The 22,312-nt window shown below is 35.3% G+C and overlaps 1 protein-coding gene and 1 pseudogene across 1 annotated transcript in view; one reads left to right on the forward strand and one right to left on the reverse strand.

The window, feature by feature from the left end:
• The first annotated feature begins 355 nt into the window (after positions 1–355).
• On the forward strand, positions 356–1,453 carry LOC124451034 (annotated as a pseudogene).
• Positions 1,454–6,995: 5,542 nt separating this feature from the next.
• The window catches only part of LOC124451029, a 31,507-nt gene continuing 16,190 nt past the window's right edge, over positions 6,996–22,312 (reverse strand). The window contains exons 13-29 of the mRNA XM_047001661.1: positions 21,378–21,467; positions 21,027–21,223; positions 20,300–20,407; positions 19,480–19,644; positions 18,167–18,517; positions 17,489–17,648; positions 16,893–17,051; positions 16,735–16,818; positions 15,882–16,133; positions 15,209–15,475; positions 14,343–14,529; positions 13,721–13,927; positions 13,188–13,392; positions 10,751–11,033; positions 9,856–10,078; positions 9,402–9,550; positions 6,996–7,505 (exon numbers count right to left, since the gene is read on the reverse strand). Coding sequence (XP_046857617.1) covers positions 7,350–7,505; positions 9,402–9,550; positions 9,856–10,078; positions 10,751–11,033; positions 13,188–13,392; positions 13,721–13,927; positions 14,343–14,529; positions 15,209–15,475; positions 15,882–16,133; positions 16,735–16,818; positions 16,893–17,051; positions 17,489–17,648; positions 18,167–18,517; positions 19,480–19,644; positions 20,300–20,407; positions 21,027–21,223; positions 21,378–21,467 — 3,243 coding nt within the window. The 3' untranslated portion in view covers positions 6,996–7,349. The remainder of the gene's footprint in view (positions 7,506–9,401; positions 9,551–9,855; positions 10,079–10,750; positions 11,034–13,187; positions 13,393–13,720; positions 13,928–14,342; positions 14,530–15,208; positions 15,476–15,881; positions 16,134–16,734; positions 16,819–16,892; positions 17,052–17,488; positions 17,649–18,166; positions 18,518–19,479; positions 19,645–20,299; positions 20,408–21,026; positions 21,224–21,377; positions 21,468–22,312) is intronic.

A 22,312-nucleotide genomic window follows, 5' to 3' on the forward strand; every position in this document is an offset into this window, starting at 1 on the left:
ATTTTTGCTCAACTTCAGTAAATTTTAAGTAAAATACTAGTTTAACATATAACGCATACTTTGTTTTCCCGAGTATTAATGTCGAAGGCTCAAGTTGGGCTCTATAAAATGAGCGTGACAAGATTCTCCATATCTGCAAGTTTCAGCACGCTCAGTTGTCTTTAGCCAGTTAGAGTAGGAATATTTTTTCTATAAAATATATTGTTTGGTCGGGCTAAATTTTGAGAGCCCGAATAAGCTGCGAAAATATGGTACCGGCACTCTGTTTCTGCACAGCTACTTGTTAAACCAAAATCGTTAATAGCGTGTTTATGGAGTTAAATGGCGTGTTTAACCAAATTCGTTATTAAAAGATTTGGATCATCAGCTCAAAATCCGCAATAAATGGATTAAAGTTGTTTTGAACTTCAAACTAAGTTATTTTGAATTTTTAAACCCACAAACTCTTTGTTTTGTGGAAATTTTTGGTCGAGTTGAGTGCAACCAGCGTGAGCTTTATATACACCACTGTGCATATTTTCATTTGACTCGCACGAGCCAATTTCATAATCCTTCCTTTCGCGTAAATAACATTTGTAAAATTCTTAGATAAGTTAATTTTTCCTTTTCATTTATAAAATTTTTTGTGGATTCAATTCGTTCTCAGTAGTGAGTATGAAGAGTTGAACACAACTCTTCATACTGTATTTAAACAAAAAGATTTTATTAAGGCAGAGATATATTTTTAAAAACTATACAACCCAAAGATTTTATTTCATGGCCTGTTGATGATAATGACTTATTTAATTGTTTTGACAGGTTCACCAGCTATGCTGCATAACATTTACGTGACAAACAAAACTAGAGGAGTGGAGAAACTCTACGTTCGTTTTAGAAATTACATAAATTTGAATTTTACTCCCACATTGTTGTCGAGATGTCAGCAAACGATTTTGCATCAGGTGCACACCCTGTGATGTGGAAGGAGTCTACCGCAAAAAAAAATGAAAAGGAACGTATGGAAAATAAAACGTATTTTCAATTGATTCAAGGTGGCTTTTGTGTTTTTTAAAAAATAAGCCTACACCAGTTGCTATTGAAGACATCAGTAAGCCAACTTACTTGTCTGTTCATGATGGAAGTATAATGTGGCAAGAAGATTTTGCAGTTAATGCAAAAGCTCATGGCTGTATCTCAATAACAGGAAGTAAGGAAGGGATCTTTGTGCGTCCGTCAAATCCTAAACCAAAGTGGAAAAGTTGTGAACGAGGAGACCTTTTAACAAAAGCAAATACAATAGACGATAAAAACCATTGTTTCGGCCATAGTTTTCATAAATTTTTTTCTTCCTAAAGGAGGCCATTTGCGGTGGAAGAACTAATAAAGATAGATACTGGGCACACATTTGTTAAAAGTAAACAAGGAGACCTTATGCCACCCAATGCTGTAATGACAGGAGCTGCTGGGAGATGTGACACAGTGTTAGTCGGAAGAGCAGGTAGTAAGGTGCCTTGCAAAGTAAATGTTAGAGATGGAGAGATATGGGACTTCTGGTTCAGTAACCGAGGAGAAAAGTCAGTAAAAATGGGAGAGGTTCTTTTGCTAATAAATGATACTGATTATGATGAGTAATGCACTTAAGTGACATTAATTAAGCTCTTTCAAAAATTTTCTATTTCAAACTTGTTTAGCACAGTTATAGAAATAATTTCAACAAATATACACATATATTATTGTTTTTTTGCCAGTATTTTATGATAATTTCAGTTGTAACAGAACAAGAAGAAGATTTGTATGAATATACTCCATACACATCATAATAAATATTATCAATTTGTTAAAAATTTTGTTCAGTCATCTGTCGGTCATTACTTGTAAAAATTTTATATTCTTAATTAACGCATAAGTGTGCGTGTTTACGTAAAGTCCATCACTGTTTATTGTTTAAATCGTGGACTGCCCTTGGGTTGTGCGTGGATATACTAGTACTGCTTAAATCATTGGTTTTAGTTATTTTAATGGGTCGCCGTCCAGTTATGTAATTACTTCAATATTTTCGACCTATCTTTATATGTAGCAGAACCATCGATTCCTATAACTGGAGGGGAAAAGAGGCCTGGATCCGGTTGTCAAGAACATGGTGGTATTGGCGGATTTTGGTGCTCAAAACTTCTGCTGTAAAAAATATTTTCAATATTCATTCTTTTCTGATTTCTCAAAAACTCTATATAATTTATAACCAGTAAAAAATAACTAAGATACAGCGTAACGTTTGAGAATGCTTCAGCATTGTGTGAAAAACACAGTACATACATGCATCAAAAATCAAGAAAATCTACGGTAAGGAATAGAATATTTTAAAATTTGATCTATTTATGATATTTAGCTTTTCAAAAGTGAAAAACAAACGACCTTCTTTAGTAGGTCTGTCAATGTTGTGAAGTTTCTACATAATTTCATGCTACTGTGTGTTTGACTGTTTGTAAACAGTTTGGTGTAACTATTTCTCTTGCTAAAATGGATAAATCTTTATTAAAAGGCCTCAAATAGAGCGAGAAAATGTTTGCTTTAATCCTACGATATAAGTCAACTGAAAATATACCATGGATAAGTGTGTATTTATCAGCTGATAAATTTACTGAAAACTTATAAAACTTAAAAAACTTTTAGAACCAAGTTTTTTCCCTTGTTCTGCACTTGTCTGCTGTCGAATTTGTTCAGGGACAGATGTGTTGGATATATTTCATTGATAAATGATAATTAACGTACAGATTTTCGAAGAAGAAGAAGTAAAAACACAAAATTACACTGACGTATTCTGCACAACGCCAAAATACGTTACCTGACGTATTCTACGGCACAAGACGGTAGGCGACGCATGCGCACAACAACAAAATAAGAGAAATTTTTCCGGTGCCCCGTTTTTGGCGTTCCCGTCGTTCATCTTAAGTTCGCTATTAAAAAAGGGGGGCTCAAATTTTATGATACCAGTGACTGAAAAACCATTTACGTTGAAGGAGTATAAAGATGAGCTTGGGAGGCCATACAATAGACTCACTTTGTGTGTTTGCAAACCAGAAGACTATCTTGGCAACGAAAGTTTAGATGAAGATGATGACAACTTGTCATTACACCAGGTCAGTTCATCAATTATGCTGCACACACTTAAAACACTTATGTGAAGTCCAGCAATATCTCAACTTCCATCTACACCATTCAACCCCAACTTAAGGATTTAGATGACATGTATGCAACAGTGCTTTTGGAGGAAACAAATTCTGATTTTATTGAGATTGATGCTGTGGCTGAAGTTGTAGAAGCAAATGATAAAGTTACAGAAGAAGTAACATTGACCGAGGTCTTAGCAAAACTCTCTCAACAAATATTTTCTGAAACTTATGGCAAGGAACCAAATCGAGCCATAAACAGAATTTCCTTCGCCCCAAAGCATAGCTTATCCGCAAATTTTACTGATGATATTTGTCAATATGAAGGGGCTGTTGATATGGGAGGTTGAGCAAGGAAATTTTTCACCCTAATGACAGAATGGTTGCTTGATTCTCAAATTCTCTTTGGTGAGCATAAATCAAATTTCTTTCAATGAATGCAACATCGACAGTTACAATCCAGTTTAGGAAAATTACTGGAAGCTGCTAGTGTTGATGATGCTCAATAACTCATCACGGATGAAAAGTTGGATGGCATGTTTGATATAGCGGGCACAATGAAAGTGAGCAATCAAAAGATGATGTGAAAAAGTTGTCCAGTCCACAATCAATTGGTATATTTTAAGAAGATGCGAACCATAATACACCAGTTTCAAGGAAGGCTTGAATGCTTTGGGTGTTACGGAAGCCATATCTGTTCACACAGAGTTATTCCGAGAAGTGGGGCATTGGGGCTCTGAGGAGGGGTAGCACCTTTGGTGTCTGGCTGCTGCACTCTACCTGGTAGGGTGGACGGGCATCACTGGTCCCCACTCATCCCTAAATCTCTCACATGTGGCTCCAAGCGCCATGCCCCGGTCACCGTCTCAGCTGGCGGGCTAAACCATGTGAGTGGGTGGTGTTTACACTGCACCACTGGGCGGACGAGCGGCGACAGGCAGCCAACGGCCAGGGAGGAGGGTCCACAGGAGTGACCCAACGACCAAGTGTGCTCCACCCATGGATAAATGGTCCCACTGCCTTGTGGGCATCGTCGGGAGAAGACAAGGCTAAGGAGTAAACCTGACAGAAATCCGGAGTGGGGCTCCAAAGGCAGTCTGCTGACATACCCTGTCGTCTTTCTGGCAGCTCCTGCAGCCTAAGCGATTCCAAACTGTAGCACTATGTGTTCCTTTGGACTTTGGACTACATCGTCTAGGCCGAGAGGGGAGTCTTGGAGTTTGGGCAGCGCAGGACTTCCATACTACTTGCCCAGGAATCAGTACGCCTCACCCCGTATGAGGCGCCACTGACGTCATCCTCGCTTCGCGACGGACTTCCATGATTCCGAGAAGTATTCTGCTACGTAGAAACTTGAGTGTCATCAGCTAAGAACAGATCTTAAAAAAGCAATAAGTTTATTGGTTTGGTAACTTTCGCGTTTTTATAACTTTTGCATTTTGCTCAGTTTGATCAACAGTTTGAAGTACTCATTGCATTAACTGCATCAATTTATAGCAGAGAATACTTGTAACATTTATGTGGAACAATTAAAAGGAGAATTTTGCTATTTTCTTATTCTCAGATGCATTGGGAATATTATCTTCAAATGGTCACGGATGGTCAATTGTATTTTAACAGTTTCACCATATATCCTTTTCTGAATTTCTTAAGTTTGACATTATTGATTAAATGTTAATCTTAACCCTACTTTTCAAGCCTATCACACATTTGTGACCAATGTTTAAAGTTGGCTCTCTCCCTCTAATGGTGGTTTAAACCTTTTCGTAAGGAGAGGTTGAGAGGTAGCAGGATTATATTAACATAAAAAAATCATACCAAGGTCGAACAGACATTTGCCCCATTGCTGGTTTATGATCTTCTGTGTAGTCGCCTAGTCTTCCTTGACTCAACACCCTCAGGGTCAATCTCTCTCAGCAGTTTACAAACAACACGATGGCTTACATGCACACCATGTTTTAAGCGCAAGGCATGCCAAATTCCTCGTTCTCGGGAAAGCTGTCCAGGCCCTTGAATTTCTCCATTAATAAGAAAACGCAATTGCTCTTCGTTATAAATATTCCTCTTCTTATCAGCCCTTAACGTCTAAAACGGTTTTTCAATGTCACTTGTGATATTTGCACATCAATATTAACAATAGCATCGTATGGATAGCCACGGTTACAAATATTTCTATGGCGTCGCAGCTTTCGCAGTTTACTGTCCTATCTTTTAAGTTGTTTTCAGTGCAGCCAGAACATGCCTTATTAAAAACCACTGTAAAAATGATGAAGAGGAAAAGCTAGACATACTAGACGGCGTTTGTTTTTAACGTAAAATGCGGTCATGCGCGCCCAGAGTTTTGCTTTCTTTAATATGTGTAGGTTATTTTATATATTTTAACAAATTTATGTGCATATTTTTTTATTTGTGTGTGAACCATGTGAGCCACCGTACAAAGCCTCTACAGCGATGGTTTAAAATCAACGATGACCGAAATAGCTTCCGAATAACAACAAAACGCTTCCATTTACTCATTCCCACGCAATGTTTGAAATATAATTTGAATAAATATTTGTGACCTGTAATATTTGGTGGTTTGACAAAAATCATGTTTTAATGCTTGTTATACGAATGTTGAAACAATCTTTAAACTAGGTTTAGATTTAAATTGTACCTACATTAATGAATGTTTTTAGTCAATTTTAAGTCACAAACAATGTTTGTTTGACATAGATCGACGCGTACATAAAATAAAACTAATTTGCTTTAACATATAAGAATGGTAAATCTTTATGTACCGTTTCATTAAATGGAACGAAAATTTCTTAATATCATGATCACATACCTCTAAAAATATACGAAGACAGCTTTAATGTAATTTCAACTCTTAAATTTCATGTTCACTAATAGATCTTCTCATTTTTTGCTGCAAATAATCTTTGTGAAGTGTGTTGAAAAGAAAACACATCTGATTCTATGGGTGAGCAAGGCATTTCAAAGTTGGAACCCTTTTTGCGATAACATGTTGCAGTCTTTAAATGCAACGATGTCAATATCAAGAAATGCTTGTACGCAAATGAACTCAAAACCATACTATCACCTATACAAGTATATATTAAACAATTATTGGATGAGTTTCAGCATGATATCAAGAAATATTCAGATCGAGGTCAGTGTTATCTGCCAAAGCGAAGCTGATTAATATATCTGCCAAGCTGAGATGGTCTAATCTTGTATTCGCAGTGAATTTACATCACAATAGAAGAAACGGGCGAATAAATCCCAAACTGTCATTTCTTCACAATGAAAGACAATTTCATTGTTTCATGCATAAACTTTACTGAGTGTGATTTAATGTTTAATGCATGTTAAGTAAGAATCAATAAACAGTAAAGGACAGAAAACTTAACCATTCATGGAGAGTAATTGTTGAACGGTATTCTTGAGCTAAGCCCAGCTAAACCATGTGAAACCATGGAGTTATACAAGACGGAGAGAGAGTGAGTCATTCATATAGTTTTCTCGCGTACGGTTTGTCGCCAAAAACATGGCGTATACATAGTGTTCCAAAAAAAACCGGAACCAGCTAATTACTGTACGTAGGTTCCGTTTTTTGGAACACCGTGTACCATATGCGAATTCAATCCCTATCAATCTCTAATCAACAAGTAATATTTCGGACGTATTTAGATCTAAAAAATGAAAATGGGTGGCAAGTCAGTTAGAACGCGCCAAAAAGCAAGTTATATAGCGGCGAATTTATCGCAAATATGAAAAAGGTGTGCGACGGGGTAGCAATGTAGGGTTAAAGATCAATGTCGCATCGCGACATTAGCAAAACACAAATTTTACAGAATAAATACCAGATTTGAATGCACGCAAAGTTTTTTTTCATCAAAATTTCACGTTTTTAAGTTAATCGTCGTCACCTTTCAAATAAATTAAAAGTATTCTTTACTGCATTGTGCAAAACCTCAAATGTGCACATATCACATCAAACTATTTTATTCGTTACAGGCTACAAACTGAATATCCAAACAGCAGACTTGCTCGTTAAGAGCAGAAACATGTGAATATGAGCTTCTTCTCAATATGGATCAATAAAATGTGTAACTATTCATCCGTAAAAACCTTTTTCACATCCAATCCAGCCATGAACGCAATTATTTTGACATATTTCACCATACACACGACATTTTTGAAATCTACGATCGATACAAGTCACGTGATAGACGCCCCCGATACCGACATCGATACCTCACGACTGCATTCCGAGATTGTGCGTCGTGAACTCGTGTCGATTTTCCTCGACATTTGATGAAGTTCGTCGTCCGTATAAAATCTTGTATTAAAAAGATATTCACGAATTTCAGGTACCTGAAAAAAAAACGACCTATAGTTCAATTTTTAAATAACAGGGGACCAGTTGAACGAAGCCTTTATAGCGCAACCCATTGAAAAGTAATTTTTTCCAACTTGTGAAAAAAGTGGTTGTCGTTTCTTTAAGATCACTGGAAAATTTTTCCCCAATGCTAACGATTCAATAGTATTCTACATTAAAAGCCTGTGCTTTATAGAAAGATTATAAATTATCATTATGTTCTGAAATATGACTTTAATTTACAAGCTCCTAGCCACTCAAACAATTATGTCTAATCCAATATGCTAAAATAATATAGTTTTGAATTCTGCATTTTGTACGTTTAGGTCATAATTTGAAATTAGAGTACAAGTAATTAAAAATAAAATATTTACTGAAACAGCTGGGTGAAATGCATTACTTGGAATAAAATATAAATTGCTGTCTGTACTTTAAACCAGAGCATGTTCAATTGGCTTATCAATGACTTGGTGTGATCTTTAAATAATCAATGATTTGGTGTGGTCTTTGGCCTTTATAATTTGAAAAAACATGCTGACGTTTTGTCATTACTCAACTTATTAATTTTTTAAGCTAGATTAAAAATTGGATCAGACTCATATGCAATATCAAAGTCTGTACAAACAGTAATATTTGTAGCAATTAAGACTGTTCTTCAACAGCAGAATTGTTTTATAATGCACAAACAATAATTTTCTTTTCAGCAAATGCCTCACCAAATAGAAGAATATACCATTCTGCATTAGAATTCAACTTTAACTGTAATCACAGTTTCACAAGCAATAAAGAAATTGACAACTTCACATTACATTAATAGAATATTAAATAGCTACTGCATCCAACAAATATTTTAAGTCCATAATTTTCCAGCAAAAAACCTTTTTAATCTGTCTGCATTAAATTTTCATGCCTGGATTACATTGCAAAATATGTACTACCTAAGCAAAATTTCATGACTACAGTGCTTCAAAACAAAACTTTTTCCAACTATGGATAACACTGATTTAATGGCAGGCACAGTTTAAGTCAAAGTAAATTATAGCAGCTCAATTGTAAATTCAAAATACTTTCCAGTTGTAGAATAAGATCATTAGTGATGAATTTCTACAGAATATATTTTTACCAGTGAAGTTGCCTCAACGATTTCGAAATTTAAATACAACCAAAATGGAGCTGCAGTGATTTATTTTTAGTTACCTTATGCCTCCCAAACCAATGATTTGGATGCGTATTCAGATCTGGATGCGTATGTTTAGTAACGTGTTTTCCTGGCCAAGAATATGCAACCGAAATGTCGAGTATTTTCTTTAAAGCTGGTAAATTATAAGCAATGAAAACAAATATCTTGGTGCTATTGGTGAAAACTGCCAGAATATACGTTCACATACGTAAAAACGCCTAGCAGTAGGTCACGATTAGTTTCAAAGCACGAACTAGTCAACCGCGAATGTAGCTCAAATCAATAAAATTGAGTTTGGTTTGCAGTAATTATTCACAAAAACGCCAAAAGCTTGATAGTGGTTTCCGATGTATTTAAAAATTTCCATTTAACAAGGCGGAATTGCTTCACTTATTTGCTCATTTAGCCAATTTCACACAGTTTCATTATAAGTTTAACTTACAAGTAGAAACGAAAATGGCGCCGCGTTCCCCCAGACCTTATGTCCCAACTCTCCCAATACAGGGCTCTAGATAGCGCTATTCAGCCTTCGTGCAACATGATCCAGATCCCTAATCTGATATTATAGTTTTCTTTACTTGCTTAACTCTCCCACATCGATATTCATTTGTAAAATATAAACACATATGTAAGTTTGTAAGAACAAGTTACGTAACCTACGATCATTGCATGTGTTGACACAAGAGTCCCCCTGACAAAAAAAAACACAAACCTGTTCGAAATTGTAAGATTTCACTTGAAACCGTCTGGTCTCGTGTAATACACTGTACATTAATCTCCGTTTGCTTAAATTTATCATGCCACCATTTAGATAATCTGGGTTTCCTTCAGATATGTAGATCAAATCTTTGAGATAAACTCCTTGAAACAATTAATAATAAAATTCCATTGAAATACAATAATAGCACAATACAGAAAGACTTTCGTAATTACATATATGGGAACTTAATTCTCAACATCACATTAAGACACTAGATTGGAGTATATAAGGACTCAAGTTTGAACAACAGATCACTTCTGATGAAGATAAAGATTCAACTATCAACCTTAGATCACTCCTGATGAAGACACTAGACCTGAAGAAGACAGTACACAGGAGTATGTAAGGGGTCAAGTTTCAACAACTAATGATTCCTACAGATAAAATAAATTCAGCCAACACTAACCAAAATAAGGGACAGCTGGACTTGGGCATACTCTCAACGATTCTCGATATTTCTTGTGATTTTCTCTTGAGTCCATCAAAACTTCCATGATATGAAGTTGATCCAAGTATGCCTTAGGGATAAGGCCAGGGATTGCTTTACGAAGTCGTCGAACTGGTGAACTACATAGAGCACCCACAGCAATCGCCATTACGGCATTATAATTACGAAGCTCAAGACATTGCTAAAAAAGAAGAGTAGAAAATTAAATACAGCGAGCTCGCAGTCGTAGAGTTTTGTAAATCGATCTCAGACTTTTTCGCGCAAGGCTTACTACTTGTAACGTCGGCAAATAGTTTTCCAGGATGGCAGAAAACGGTGCTTTGGTTTGAATGAACATTTCAGTGGATACTTGTTGCCGTGCTCTTCAGTATTTTTTTTTTTGTTGAATTGTGTTATCTTTTTATCATCATTGTGAGATTTTTAGAAGGGCGCTTGATTAAACACTAATCACAATTGTCTCAGTTTAATTGTTAAGTATATTAGTATTTTGTAAGAGAGTTTCGCACGTGTTCTGCAAACCACCTAGGCTGTTCACATGAGTCCGGTAGTCGGGATTCAGCTCAGCGTTAAATCCTTTTGGCAAATGAACAAGATTAAACACTTCACGACAAAAAAACTTGAATAATTTCTTTCTGCTCTTACTTTGCAAATTCACAAAACCTTTAAAATGGAAGCTAATAAATTTAGCCTGATTTGAAAATTACAACTAAAATGACTTATGATGCTTAAGAAAAGGTTAAAGTTTTTTGTTTAAAATTTTTGCTCCTTTCGAAGACTCAAAATTGTTTCACGCCTCGCTGAATCCCGGTTAGGAAACGCTAGACTTAAAAAGTTGAAGGATCTTCCCACAAACCTTTGCGGTCTCAATGAACTGAGCCAACATTTCGGCAACATTCTCATCGCATTCTTCCTTGAGGAGACTGGCCACGACCCAAGAGCTTAACTGGTTAAAGCGATCCGAAAATAACTCGACAGTAGTCCTTCCATGGTAATTCTCATCTTTCTTTTGCCTCTTATTTGAGCCGTCGGTCACACGCTTCAGTATGTCAGCGGTAGTAATATTGCGAAACAGTCCATGATCAATAAGAGTGATCTGTCTGGCCAGCTCACGTGGAAAGCGAAGAAGCTTTAACAAACTGTGTGTAAACATACAAAACAGTATTTGGCGTTGATTGGCTAAACATTCAAATAAGTACCCCAAGCTTCCTAAGATAAGGCAAAAACTTACATAATGCGGCAAGCAAATTTTGTAAGCCAAGAGAGCTTATAAGCCTTACATGTTGACGAGTTTTGATATCATAAATAAACAAGCTTGTCATAGAGAGAAAAAAAAAGAACGCATATCAATTACAAGGTACAAAAATGCTTAAAACGAGCACCAGCTTTTTGTAGTAATGCCTAAAATATCTTAAAATATGACATGCGAAGTTTTGGGTTTATTAAAATGTCGGAAAGCAATTTTGTGTGTTAGTGAGCTTATATTAAGAGTGGAAACTTACGACATGGCTTTGGTATTAACGAATAGTTTTACAAAAGTGAAAATGCAATAAGAAATTTTCTGAAAGTAAAATTGTGGGGAACATTTCTTTCCAACTAGTTCTATGATATGTAAAAGGATGTTAATCATGCTACTATATTTCTTTAAATTAGGATTAAGGGATTTGCAGTTTTTCATTACATGAAGTCTTGCACTTGTTAAGAAAACTTTAAATCTTTTATTTTCGTGGGTCACACATGTGACGCAGTGAACCTGCTTTTGCATCTTTGAGAATGATGATAAAAAAACTATAATAGCTTGTGTTTCTGGATGAAGTTGCCATAGGACACGATAAATATCTTATATTTTGTAAGGTCTTGATTATTGTCTACGTTTGAAAGTGTTCAAAGTGTACAGCAAACACCGTAAAGATCTAAATTTATACAATTTTCGTGTAAACAGACAAATTACACCTCTTAAAAAGAAATTGTAACCTATGATTTGTATTTTGTGAGAGTGTATGTTATAACCCAAAAGACGCAGGCCATAGGCGTACGGAAGGTATCATTTTTTTTGGGGGGGGGGCGCATATATTTTCCCAAAATCACAATTAAGGTTACGCCATATTTTCGCCAAACTAACATTAAAAACTCGACCAACTTTTCAATCTTCAAACTTAATTGGGGCAGCTGCCCTCAACCCGACGCGTACGCATATGATGCAGGCTGTGTTCAATTCGGCTGTATCACAATTGTTTTGAGTATACAAATTGTAATGAATACTGCTGCTTGTTTTATCGCATGCTAACGTCTGCCAAGTTTTATCATAAACAGACTAGAAATACTATACAGGGTTTTAAAAAAAAAACTGAACAACATGAAAAACGTCACTAAAGTCATCAGCGCGTAAGATTTGGGTAACTTTTGCGGAAATATGTAGCTACACTTCTAATGGTTTATGTGACAGTGAATCTATAGCAAAAAATTTTTAAAATGAGAATTGCGTTACTGAGAAGCTTTTTTGTAATAGCTTTGCGCAAAAATGAGAAAACTAAAAAGCAATTTGAACACAAAGGGTTAAATATGACACATGTTCTTCAAGCTAACAAAGTGTTAGAAAATTTCGTAGCTTCGAAATAAAGAATTTGTTTGAATTTTTCGTGTTTACCTTCTTGCTATAATCCTCAACAGTTATGCGCAAATTAGTTAAATTATGCTTGAATTAATACAAATATCAATAATTAATGACTTTTAAGAAAACGACATTTAAAAAGGGAAAACTCAAAATATCCCACAATTTGGATGCCTAGCGTTTGCGTACGGTTAGGCTACATTTTGGTTCCCTTGAACAACGTGTGCCATATTTTAATCCTAAGTGTTACAATAGCTTTTTTACTTTGTCATTTTTGCGCGCAGGTTATGTCAAAAGTGCTTCAGGGTAACAGAATTCTTACTTTAAAAATTACAATTTGCAAACATTTAAATGTCAGACTGTCCATTGGAAGTCCAACTATCTTTTCCATGAAAGGTGTTTGCAGATCTTGCGCACTGATAACTTTATCGACGTTTTTACTATGTGTTCAGAGTTTCTTTTGATACACCCTTTAGATAATGTTTTAGAGATATTTGTTAATGTTCATGTAATAAAAAACCGCACACTACTTAGGTCTCTAATAGTTCTATCTTAATTGTCTCACATCATTCTGACTTCGATATCTTGGGCAAGTTATAGTACACACACGAGACGGGAGACGTCGCCGTTTAAGGCATAAAACTAAGGTGGAGGTTCACATCATACACAAATATTTACTTACGTGAAATCAGTACGGTTAAAGTTTGCCAGTTCAGCGTCTGGTGGACACATACAAACAAAAAGGTTTAAAGAAGACATTAAGTCTTCTGTGTTCGGTTTCTGTCCTTGAGCTCTTGAGCAATCTTCGTAGTTAGTAATCATATTTGCCAACGAAGGTTGATTCAATGTTGATCTTGTTGGTGATGACGACAGCTTGTATTGCGAGGCTAAATAAAAATAAACATAGATTTCGTGCTAATTGTGGTTGATGAGTGCTCATTATTATTCATTCATTACCACCGAAAATGACACACTTTATCTTAAATCTTACATAATTAGTGTAAAAACTGTTCTCGATCTCTGTTCTTCAATCAACTTTACTACAAGACACGAGTTATCTTATTTCTTATATATCTTAGATAGTGTAAAAACTGTTCTTGTTCTCTGTTGTTCATTCATCACTACCAGCACTGACACAGGTTATCTCAATTCTTATATATTTTCTTACTAAAAACAACACGTATTAACAAAGTAATTCAACAAAAAATTACTAACATGAAGTAATACTTGATAAGTGCGAAGGCTCAGCTATCTTCTGATCTAATGTACCAACACTATATGCCATCAATGGAACACAGACATCGTCACCCACATTCTCATCGACGGCCATCTTATTATTAAAGAACGGCATCGAAGTTAAATGATCATTGCGCTGTTTAGAATTTTTGTGAACTGGGGACGAGTGTCGTCTACGTTTTGATTCTAAAAGGGAAATGTGAATAAAATAAGGCCATGATAAAAGATGTATAAAGGCAATCTAATCATGTGTTTCTACAATTTTTTGTTGGAACTTTCCTAAGTAAATAGGAGAGTTAGATATAACCACAAGCAAACTGAACACAAAGACAAATGAAAGACAAATAATGCGATAAAAAAGATATTCTCCAATCTATCTGTCCTTTATGTGTGTTCAACAAAGACTGGATGAAATTTTACTACACAAGAGTGTTATATGTAATCATAAGAAAATTGAACACAAACACAAATCACAAACAAAAAATTAGATGATAAGATCATTCCTTGGTCCATCTGCTATTCAAGGAGTATTATTCAGGAGTTAAAGCAATAATTCCACAAAAATTAGTGAACACAATAACAATCCAACATTTCACAACACCTTCATTTCCTCGTATCGTGTACATAAGACTATAAGATTGCCACTCATCACGACTTTGAAATATGTTGGTAGTTTTTGTAAGAACTTCCAATCGACAATTGATCTCCTGTTCCATCGCTGCATCTCCCCAGTTTTGTCTGTCTTCTGATCGTTTCGTCCATGGAAGATAATCTTTCCTGTTTATTCCCTACGTAAAACACAGGAAAACAAATGGGATAACCTCCGTACATTTTCAAAGGATGCATGGATCGCTAGGAGGTTATTTTCAATAAATCTGATTTTTTTAAGTAGGAGTAATTATTAGTTTTTAGTGATTGCTTAAATTCTTTTTACATCTCGAAAACAAGGACATAGGAAATAGCAAAAAAGGGGAAGGAGGTAGGAGGGACCGAGATAACCTCTCAAATGCGTGGTTTGGTGGGGTGGGAAATTTAAAATAAATAAAATGAACAATATAACACTAGAACTAATATATTCATGTTTTTAATCATTAATTTTGAGGTAATATAACAGAACCATAAGTAAGGTCAACGCAAAAATTGCGAAAGCGAGATTTTCGTAAACATCTAGCTAAATAAATTTTTAACTGTGACAAAAAATACGGCAAACATAGTAAGTTAATGTTGATGAAAAAGTAAAAACTTCAATATAATATTTCATGTATGACAGACAACTTACTGTATTGACAATTAATTGTATGAGAGTGAAACTTTTTTTCGATACTGCGAGTCTAAGACAAGGCCCTGACCAAAAAACCTATTTTCGTTCGAAGCAAAAGTTTCAAATTTGTTTTTTTTACAATTAGTTTGAATCACATCATCTTTGCAAGGTTACCACAAAAACAAGACAAATTCCTAATTCCTTACCTCGCAATGACGTTTAAAGACACATTTCTTGATGGTATTTTGAAGAAGTTCTCTATCTTCGTAACTTTCACATTGAAAATGAAGACTGCACTCGGAAAACAACAGTAATAGCGAAATGTTGTTTTCCTCCGCCTTCCATCCCAGCAAACTCGTCAAATCCCATTTTTTCAACACGTTCCTACTCTTATTTTCGAGGAGCACCGTTTCCTTGTCGCCAACGCCAAGCAGTCGTTTGCGCATGCTTGATTTATTACTAGACGAAATCTCCTGAAATAAAGAAAAAATTTGAAAAACACTAAAAAAGCGACGAAGCTGACTTTACAACATATTTAATGGAGAGGAAATTGAATAAACGGTCTGAAAAGGGCAAATTAAAAAAAGGGTTTTGAAAATGTTTTACATCAAACACTTTATTACTATTTCAGTTGAACGAGGTGAATGAGATATTAAGATGACAATTATTAAATTCGGCTTTTGCATTATATCAAAATTATTCAGACTTCGGTCAACTTTATCTGCCTCAGCTTTGCGTCAGAAGATAAATTTCATTCATGATCTCGGTCTGAATAACTCTTGATATCATGTTAAACCTCATCCAATAATTGTTAGTTTTTTATCAATTATCGGTATGGCTACAGCATTACCTAGTAATCAAGTATTGGTAGTTATTTACCTTCACACGGAAAAACGTACAGCCATAGGCGGCCATTCCTTGACAACAATCGATGAAATCATGTTTGGCCTTTCGTTGACTTGGTGCATCCCTTGTTATTTGTTCATTATATGTGCGAACTTTTTTATAGACATTCTTCACTCGATGAAAGAAAGGATTTAGACAAAGTTTAATGCGAGATGTAGGTATTTTTTCCATGCTGTAGTCCGTGACGAACACCTTTGAGTTGGGTTGGTCTCCTGATGACGATTGCTGTAGATGAAATGTCGTAATTTATAATTTTGGTAGAATAAAAATGAAGGACAAATATGCTAAGGAATATCGATAACATCTTTTTATGAGCCAATCACACAATTTTCTTGTGAAAACTCTCTTACATAAGAAGGTTTCATCAAGTCTTCGTTGAACACATAAGGACGGATAGACTTAAAAATATCTTTATCATTTAATTATTTGTCCTTCTTTTTGTTCAATTTTCTTGTGATTACATTAAACTCTACTACATAAGAAGCTTTCATAATGTCTTTTGTTCTTCATTAAGTCTTTTGATCTTTTTTAGTGTAAAATTTTGCACAAGAAAACCACTGATATCAAATAATCATTTTGCTCACTAGGCATGCGTAGTTCGAGCACTCTTAGAGCTATGCAACGTTTATTTGTAGAAGTTAGAACACTTTGCTCTGGTGACTCTTCAGTACAATTTCAACAATGTGCAAATGGACGTCGTGTTTCCAAGAGTAGGAATCACCATTGCACTTTGGCTACCAAACTCTGAGCACATTCTTATGAAAATTGTATTATATAAAGTACATACAGTTTTCCAATGGTTTGATCATCACTTATCAATACTGACCTCAATATATAACTGTAATGCGGCAAGATAAACTGCGTCATCGATTCTCACAGGTAGTTTACCGCTGACCACAGCTTGCTGGCACTGCAATGAGCACGAAACATAATGCAAGCATATGCCAAAGTATTTGAAAGATTTCATAAATTTTTTTTACTTACGGTGCGAAACAAAAGGTCGTGGTGGCAATGATTGTCAGGTGGATAAGAAATCGTAGAATTCTCTCGATAGCAAGTCAGGAGATCTCGTAAATGATGGGCACAAACAAGGTAAGGACCCTGATGGATCGCTAAGTTACGAACTAGACGACACATCTCAACCTATAAGCAAGAAAAGCAAAAGTCATAAAACGATGCTGGCATTCATCATGAGATATTAGCGAGTACAGACAAATTAAAAGATCGACTTGAACAAAGCCTAATCTGGTGAGTAAGCCATAAGGATTTTATTAATTTTTTAACATGGTGAGGCTAGGTGCATTGAAATCAACATGGCAACATCATTTATGGCAGATGAAGCATGGGATAAAATATATTGCAAAAGCTCATCGATTTTTTTTAGTTTAAAATCAATGGCATTGTTGTAGAAGTATTTTCAATTTAAATTTAACATCTAAAATCTATTTTGCCTAACTCAGGATGCGCTACTGAAGATGACCTGTCTATGCTGACCAGCTACACCTTAAAGTACCCAGACTGACAAGAATGGATAATAAATTCCATACTCGGTCCCATGCTTCAGTGCCATGAAGACAAACCTGTAGCACGTGATTTTCACGGAAATCATGGGGAAATTTCTCGAGCCACGTGACCCATATCCTCATCAAAGAAACGTGCACCAATGGAAGACAACTTGACTGATCTTTAAGTACTCCAGTTTCATCATCAAATAAGTGGATCAGTGACGGATCATGAAATCTAATGAAATACAATTGGATGATAAATATAATTTTGAATGATGTTTAATATGTGCTTGTTTCTGGCAGTGTAAGTTTGAATATTCTCTCTCAAAATAAACGGTTTGTGTTTAAAAAATTAAGAGTATTCTTCTTTTTCTCATGCACAGCAATATTAATGGTAATCGTTGCAAATATTCTCTTTTCATAACAAACGTCTCATTTGAGTAAAATTGTTCAGCATTGTGGCTTCATCTAATTAGCTGGTAACAATATGTTGGAATTCCACAAATTACAAATGTGCGATTCTTTAATGCCCATATCAATGATTTAAGTTACTAACTAGTTTCCTGGATGAAGGAAACAGAGCAACACCCTGGATTCAAAATAGAAGACAGAAGGTTCTGATTATAAATAATCTAGGCCTGGCGGGGTTGTGTGGTCAATCGATGACATGTAACAATAACTAAAATATCAGTAATGACGTATGTGTCAGTGTAAGTAGCATTACTCCATGATTTCATGCAGTGTTTTACTAACCTATGAATCAGCAACCGCATGAGAACTACGGCATTTGTGTACGTAGCATATGTTGCTAAAATGAACTCGATAACCTGTTCTTCACTCGCACGTGTCTTTGCTCCCTTGATGAGTGATCTACTCGTCGGGGAGGGACCGAGTAATGGCACACCACCCCAGAGAGTAATTGCGTTCGTCGTCAATACTCTCACCAGTTCTTCCAAATTCCCACCCTTGACGTAAGGTTCTTGGTTAGATGAGCAGTCTGTGTACAACAGTCGTGGTTTATCTGTGTCTTGATCAAACAGATAGCCGCAGTCGTCGTCATCGCAGTTCAGGTAGACTAGTGCACGGGTCACGTGATAGTATGTTCTGCGAAATAGGAAAAGACGCTGTGTGATTGGTCGAGTTTAAACATGACTTATTCATCAAACTATCACACCTTTAGTAGTGATTTCCATATTTCAAATAATTACTAAGCAGAAATCTGTTACTTGTGTGAGGCAAATTTTTCAGTAAAATTACTGTTCATTTCTTTTGAAATTTAATTCCATTCGAATTTTTTCTTTTGATAATTAATTTCGCATCAGAAAAATTGTGACAACTTTTGCGTGAGTGAGTAACCTTTAAGCTTAACACATTTTGCTGCTTAGCGTAAACCAGAAACAAGGAATCAGTTGTAGGTAGCAAAATGCTATCTACGCGACTGGAATTTTCTCTAGTGTTGTAGTGGTGGTCTTCAACTATCTGATCTTTGTGGGAAGCAAGGAAAACAAGTGCAACATACAAACTATATCAAACCCACCACCACTGATCTGATAAAAGACTGGATATAGCTTCTATAGGTATCAAAAGTGAAGCCTAATTATATATGCAAAATGAATTGAATTAATTGAATTGAAATTAAAAAGAATGATAAAATTAAGTACAAATCACAATTTTTAAACATTGAAACATATTCATGATCATAACTGCCTTTACACTTGAAAGCGGACTGTGAATTCTCTTGCCTTGGCAACTATGGGCAAATTCGATTCTTGCACGAGCAATTTTCAAATGAACACGAACGCCGATATTTTGAACTCAAATTGATTTAAAGAACTTGTTTTATCCATGACAGTTGTTTGGGATAAGTAAAAGGTCGCGAAATACCTTAAATATTCGAAAATCCTTGTTTGTAAACGTTATCCACCATACATTCCTATAGTAATTTGTATCTCCAGTGGGTAACCGGAAATACACTTTGCATGTATAATTAGGCTTAACTTTTGATACCTATAGAAGCTATATCCATTCTATTAACAGATTAGTGCCTACCACTGGTGACTACATACTTAGAATCCTTTTCCACAAACTTCGTCAACGACTCAACAACACCGGAATTGTCAAGGACTTCATGATTACCATCGTGCATTGCAATATTGGCAAGTGTAACAGCCGCGTTGTGTACGATCTCGTGGTCATCGTCTCGCAAAGCTTCTAGGAGTAAGCCTATCGCTCTAAAAAATGCAATTTAAAGTATTACACTGCATTTAGTTATTTAGAATTGCCAATGGTAATTGGTCACGATTACTTGAACACCATTATAAACATCGATATAAACAATTGTTGCTCTATATATATAAAACTACCAAAGGAAGTTTGTGTGTAACGATTCTCCGTGAAAGAACAGTGCTCGATGCGCGAGAGCAGAGCGTAAATATGTATAGTGATATTTAAAAAAATCACAAAAACTAAAATTTCATCCCGACAAGCTTGTTTCATGATTGTGAAGGAGTGATGAGTGATTTACTCGTCGTTGTACTTTAAAATTTATACATTACACTTCAATAAAGTACTTATGTCTTACTCTACGTATGATTGTAAATCATGACGTCATAGGGCGCTGTTCTGTATACAATAGCGTGACCAAAAAGTTTTTGTTAGATACGTCACGAAATACATAATGGCGTTTTTTAATTCCATTAATTAAAACAAAACAAACTCCGAATATAATGTCCATCTTTACCTCGATAGTTGAGATAAATGAAACGACACAAAAATACATACTATATATTAGTGTGTCTTTTCTGATATTGAACTAAAGATCGAAATTGCATTTGGAATTTGTTTCGTTTTATACTTTATTAGTTAAAGATGAACGCATGCGCATACCTTTGTGCACCAAGCTCTCTTTGTACCTTTAAATGAGTACTTGATGCAACAAGAAGACGAGTTGCAACAAGTCGTGGATTGAGTTTATGATGAGGATCTTGAAACGAGCTGATAATACAAAACAATATATCAGGAAAAATTATCAATGAAGATAAAATACATGTCAAAGTTTGAAAACCACTAATAGTTTCTACCACATCTTAATATCATAGATAAATCATAGATAATAACCTCACGTTGCTGTGATGTACTCAGGTATAGTAACAAAATAATTATTGTCTCCAATGTTTTACAAACTCAACTACAAAATCGACTGTGAACTGTAATGATATTTCAGAACACATGTCTACTTTCTTTCATTTATAAAAAATAACATCACGTTGTTCAGATGTACTCAGATACATTGACATTATAAACATTGTCATTAAATGTTCTACTAGCTCAGCTACAAAACCAATTGTGGACTGGCGTCTCACAGAAAAATTTAGTTCGTGCATTTCAAGCGGTGGCGTCAACAAGTATTTTGCTTGTTGACGCCACCATGAACTTTTCATCTGTACAACAAATTTTTCTCGTTTATTCATATTACAGTGCACAAACGCAAATATTTGCACTGAAGGACTTTCCATTTTAGCTAACTGCTGCGGAAAATGATAAATCCAGAAAATAAGAATATACGAGAAAGGTCTTACTTAAAAGACTTCATAAATACGATGGCAAAAATTACCGGAAAATCCTTCGAGTCATTCCAACATTCAGATCAGCAATTTCTGCACAACGACTATGTATTGTACGTTCTCCATCATTATAACAACACAAAAGGTTCAAAACTGGCTCCGAAGGGATATTTGTCATCGTTGAATTGTATTCGCGTTCGCAGTTCACATCTTTCAGTAAATTATCCAAAACTTCTAAGCAAGTTCTCTGAAACAAAAACGCGAATGTGAAATCAAAGAAATATCATGAAAAACAAATGTTAGAAAATTCCATTTTAAAAACAATTTCGCAGCCCATTTTTATGAAGAAAATTCCTATTTTTCTCCTTAGGTATAATATATTGTTTCAAATATCATCACACCTGTACTGGATCCTGTGTCTCAGCAAGCTGCAATACAGTTCGCACAAGGCCAGCGTCTGATGCTCGTCGTCGACTATCTGGACCTTCGATCTAGGAAGAGAAAGCAAGCAAAATGTTTCACAGATGTCTTGTTTCTGTTTAGTGGAATGTTGCGATAGCATTTCAACGGATGGTTTTCAGATTCTTGGTAGACTCGGGGTTCTGAGCTTTCATGGGGTAAGTAGTAAAAACATGTTTCTCTTAATTGGTTATAGAGCTCAGAGTTAAGTTTTAAGACATGGGATATTTATTCAGTATTAGATTTACGAAATAAAAGATACTGCAAAATTATTCTTGTTGGGTATACACGCTTTATGTTAGGAAACAGCTTTGAACACAACGTACCAAGATTTTGTCTCATATAAAAGAAGAATTACTTTCTTAAAAGGTGATTACATGAGCCCGGTAGCCGGGATTCAGCCAAGCGTTAAATGATTTTGGCAAATGAAAACGACTCAATGCTTATCATTAGATAAATTTCACAAGTAATTTCACAATATTTTGATTTATTAACTTCTCAAAACATTTAAAATTGAAACAACCAATTTGCCTTAATTTGAGAATTGCAAAAGGAGGGATATGTGGTGCTTCGTAAGTTGTAATTTTTAAAGTTTTTAACCATTTCAATCTCTTGAAATCATCGGGCTACCTCGCTATCCAGGCCAGTTCGCCTCCATATAATCAGGCCCTTAATTATTTAATACGTATAAATACGGTATGGATCTAGACCAACACATCTCTCTTACTGGACAGAGCACTATAAAGAAGAGTCGTTTTCCTACAATGCACTTTGAAGCACGTAAATTTAGATTTTTTTAAATCTGGCATAAAGAAATATGCTTGTACTGTACTAACTCAGAGATATTCTATCGTAATTATCATAATTTATGTTATAT

This window comes from Xenia sp. Carnegie-2017, unplaced genomic scaffold (assembly GCF_021976095.1).
Source record: "Xenia sp. Carnegie-2017 unplaced genomic scaffold, XeniaSp_v1 HiC_scaffold_24, whole genome shotgun sequence".
Taxonomy (NCBI): Eukaryota; Metazoa; Cnidaria; class Anthozoa; order Malacalcyonacea; family Xeniidae; genus Xenia; species Xenia sp. Carnegie-2017.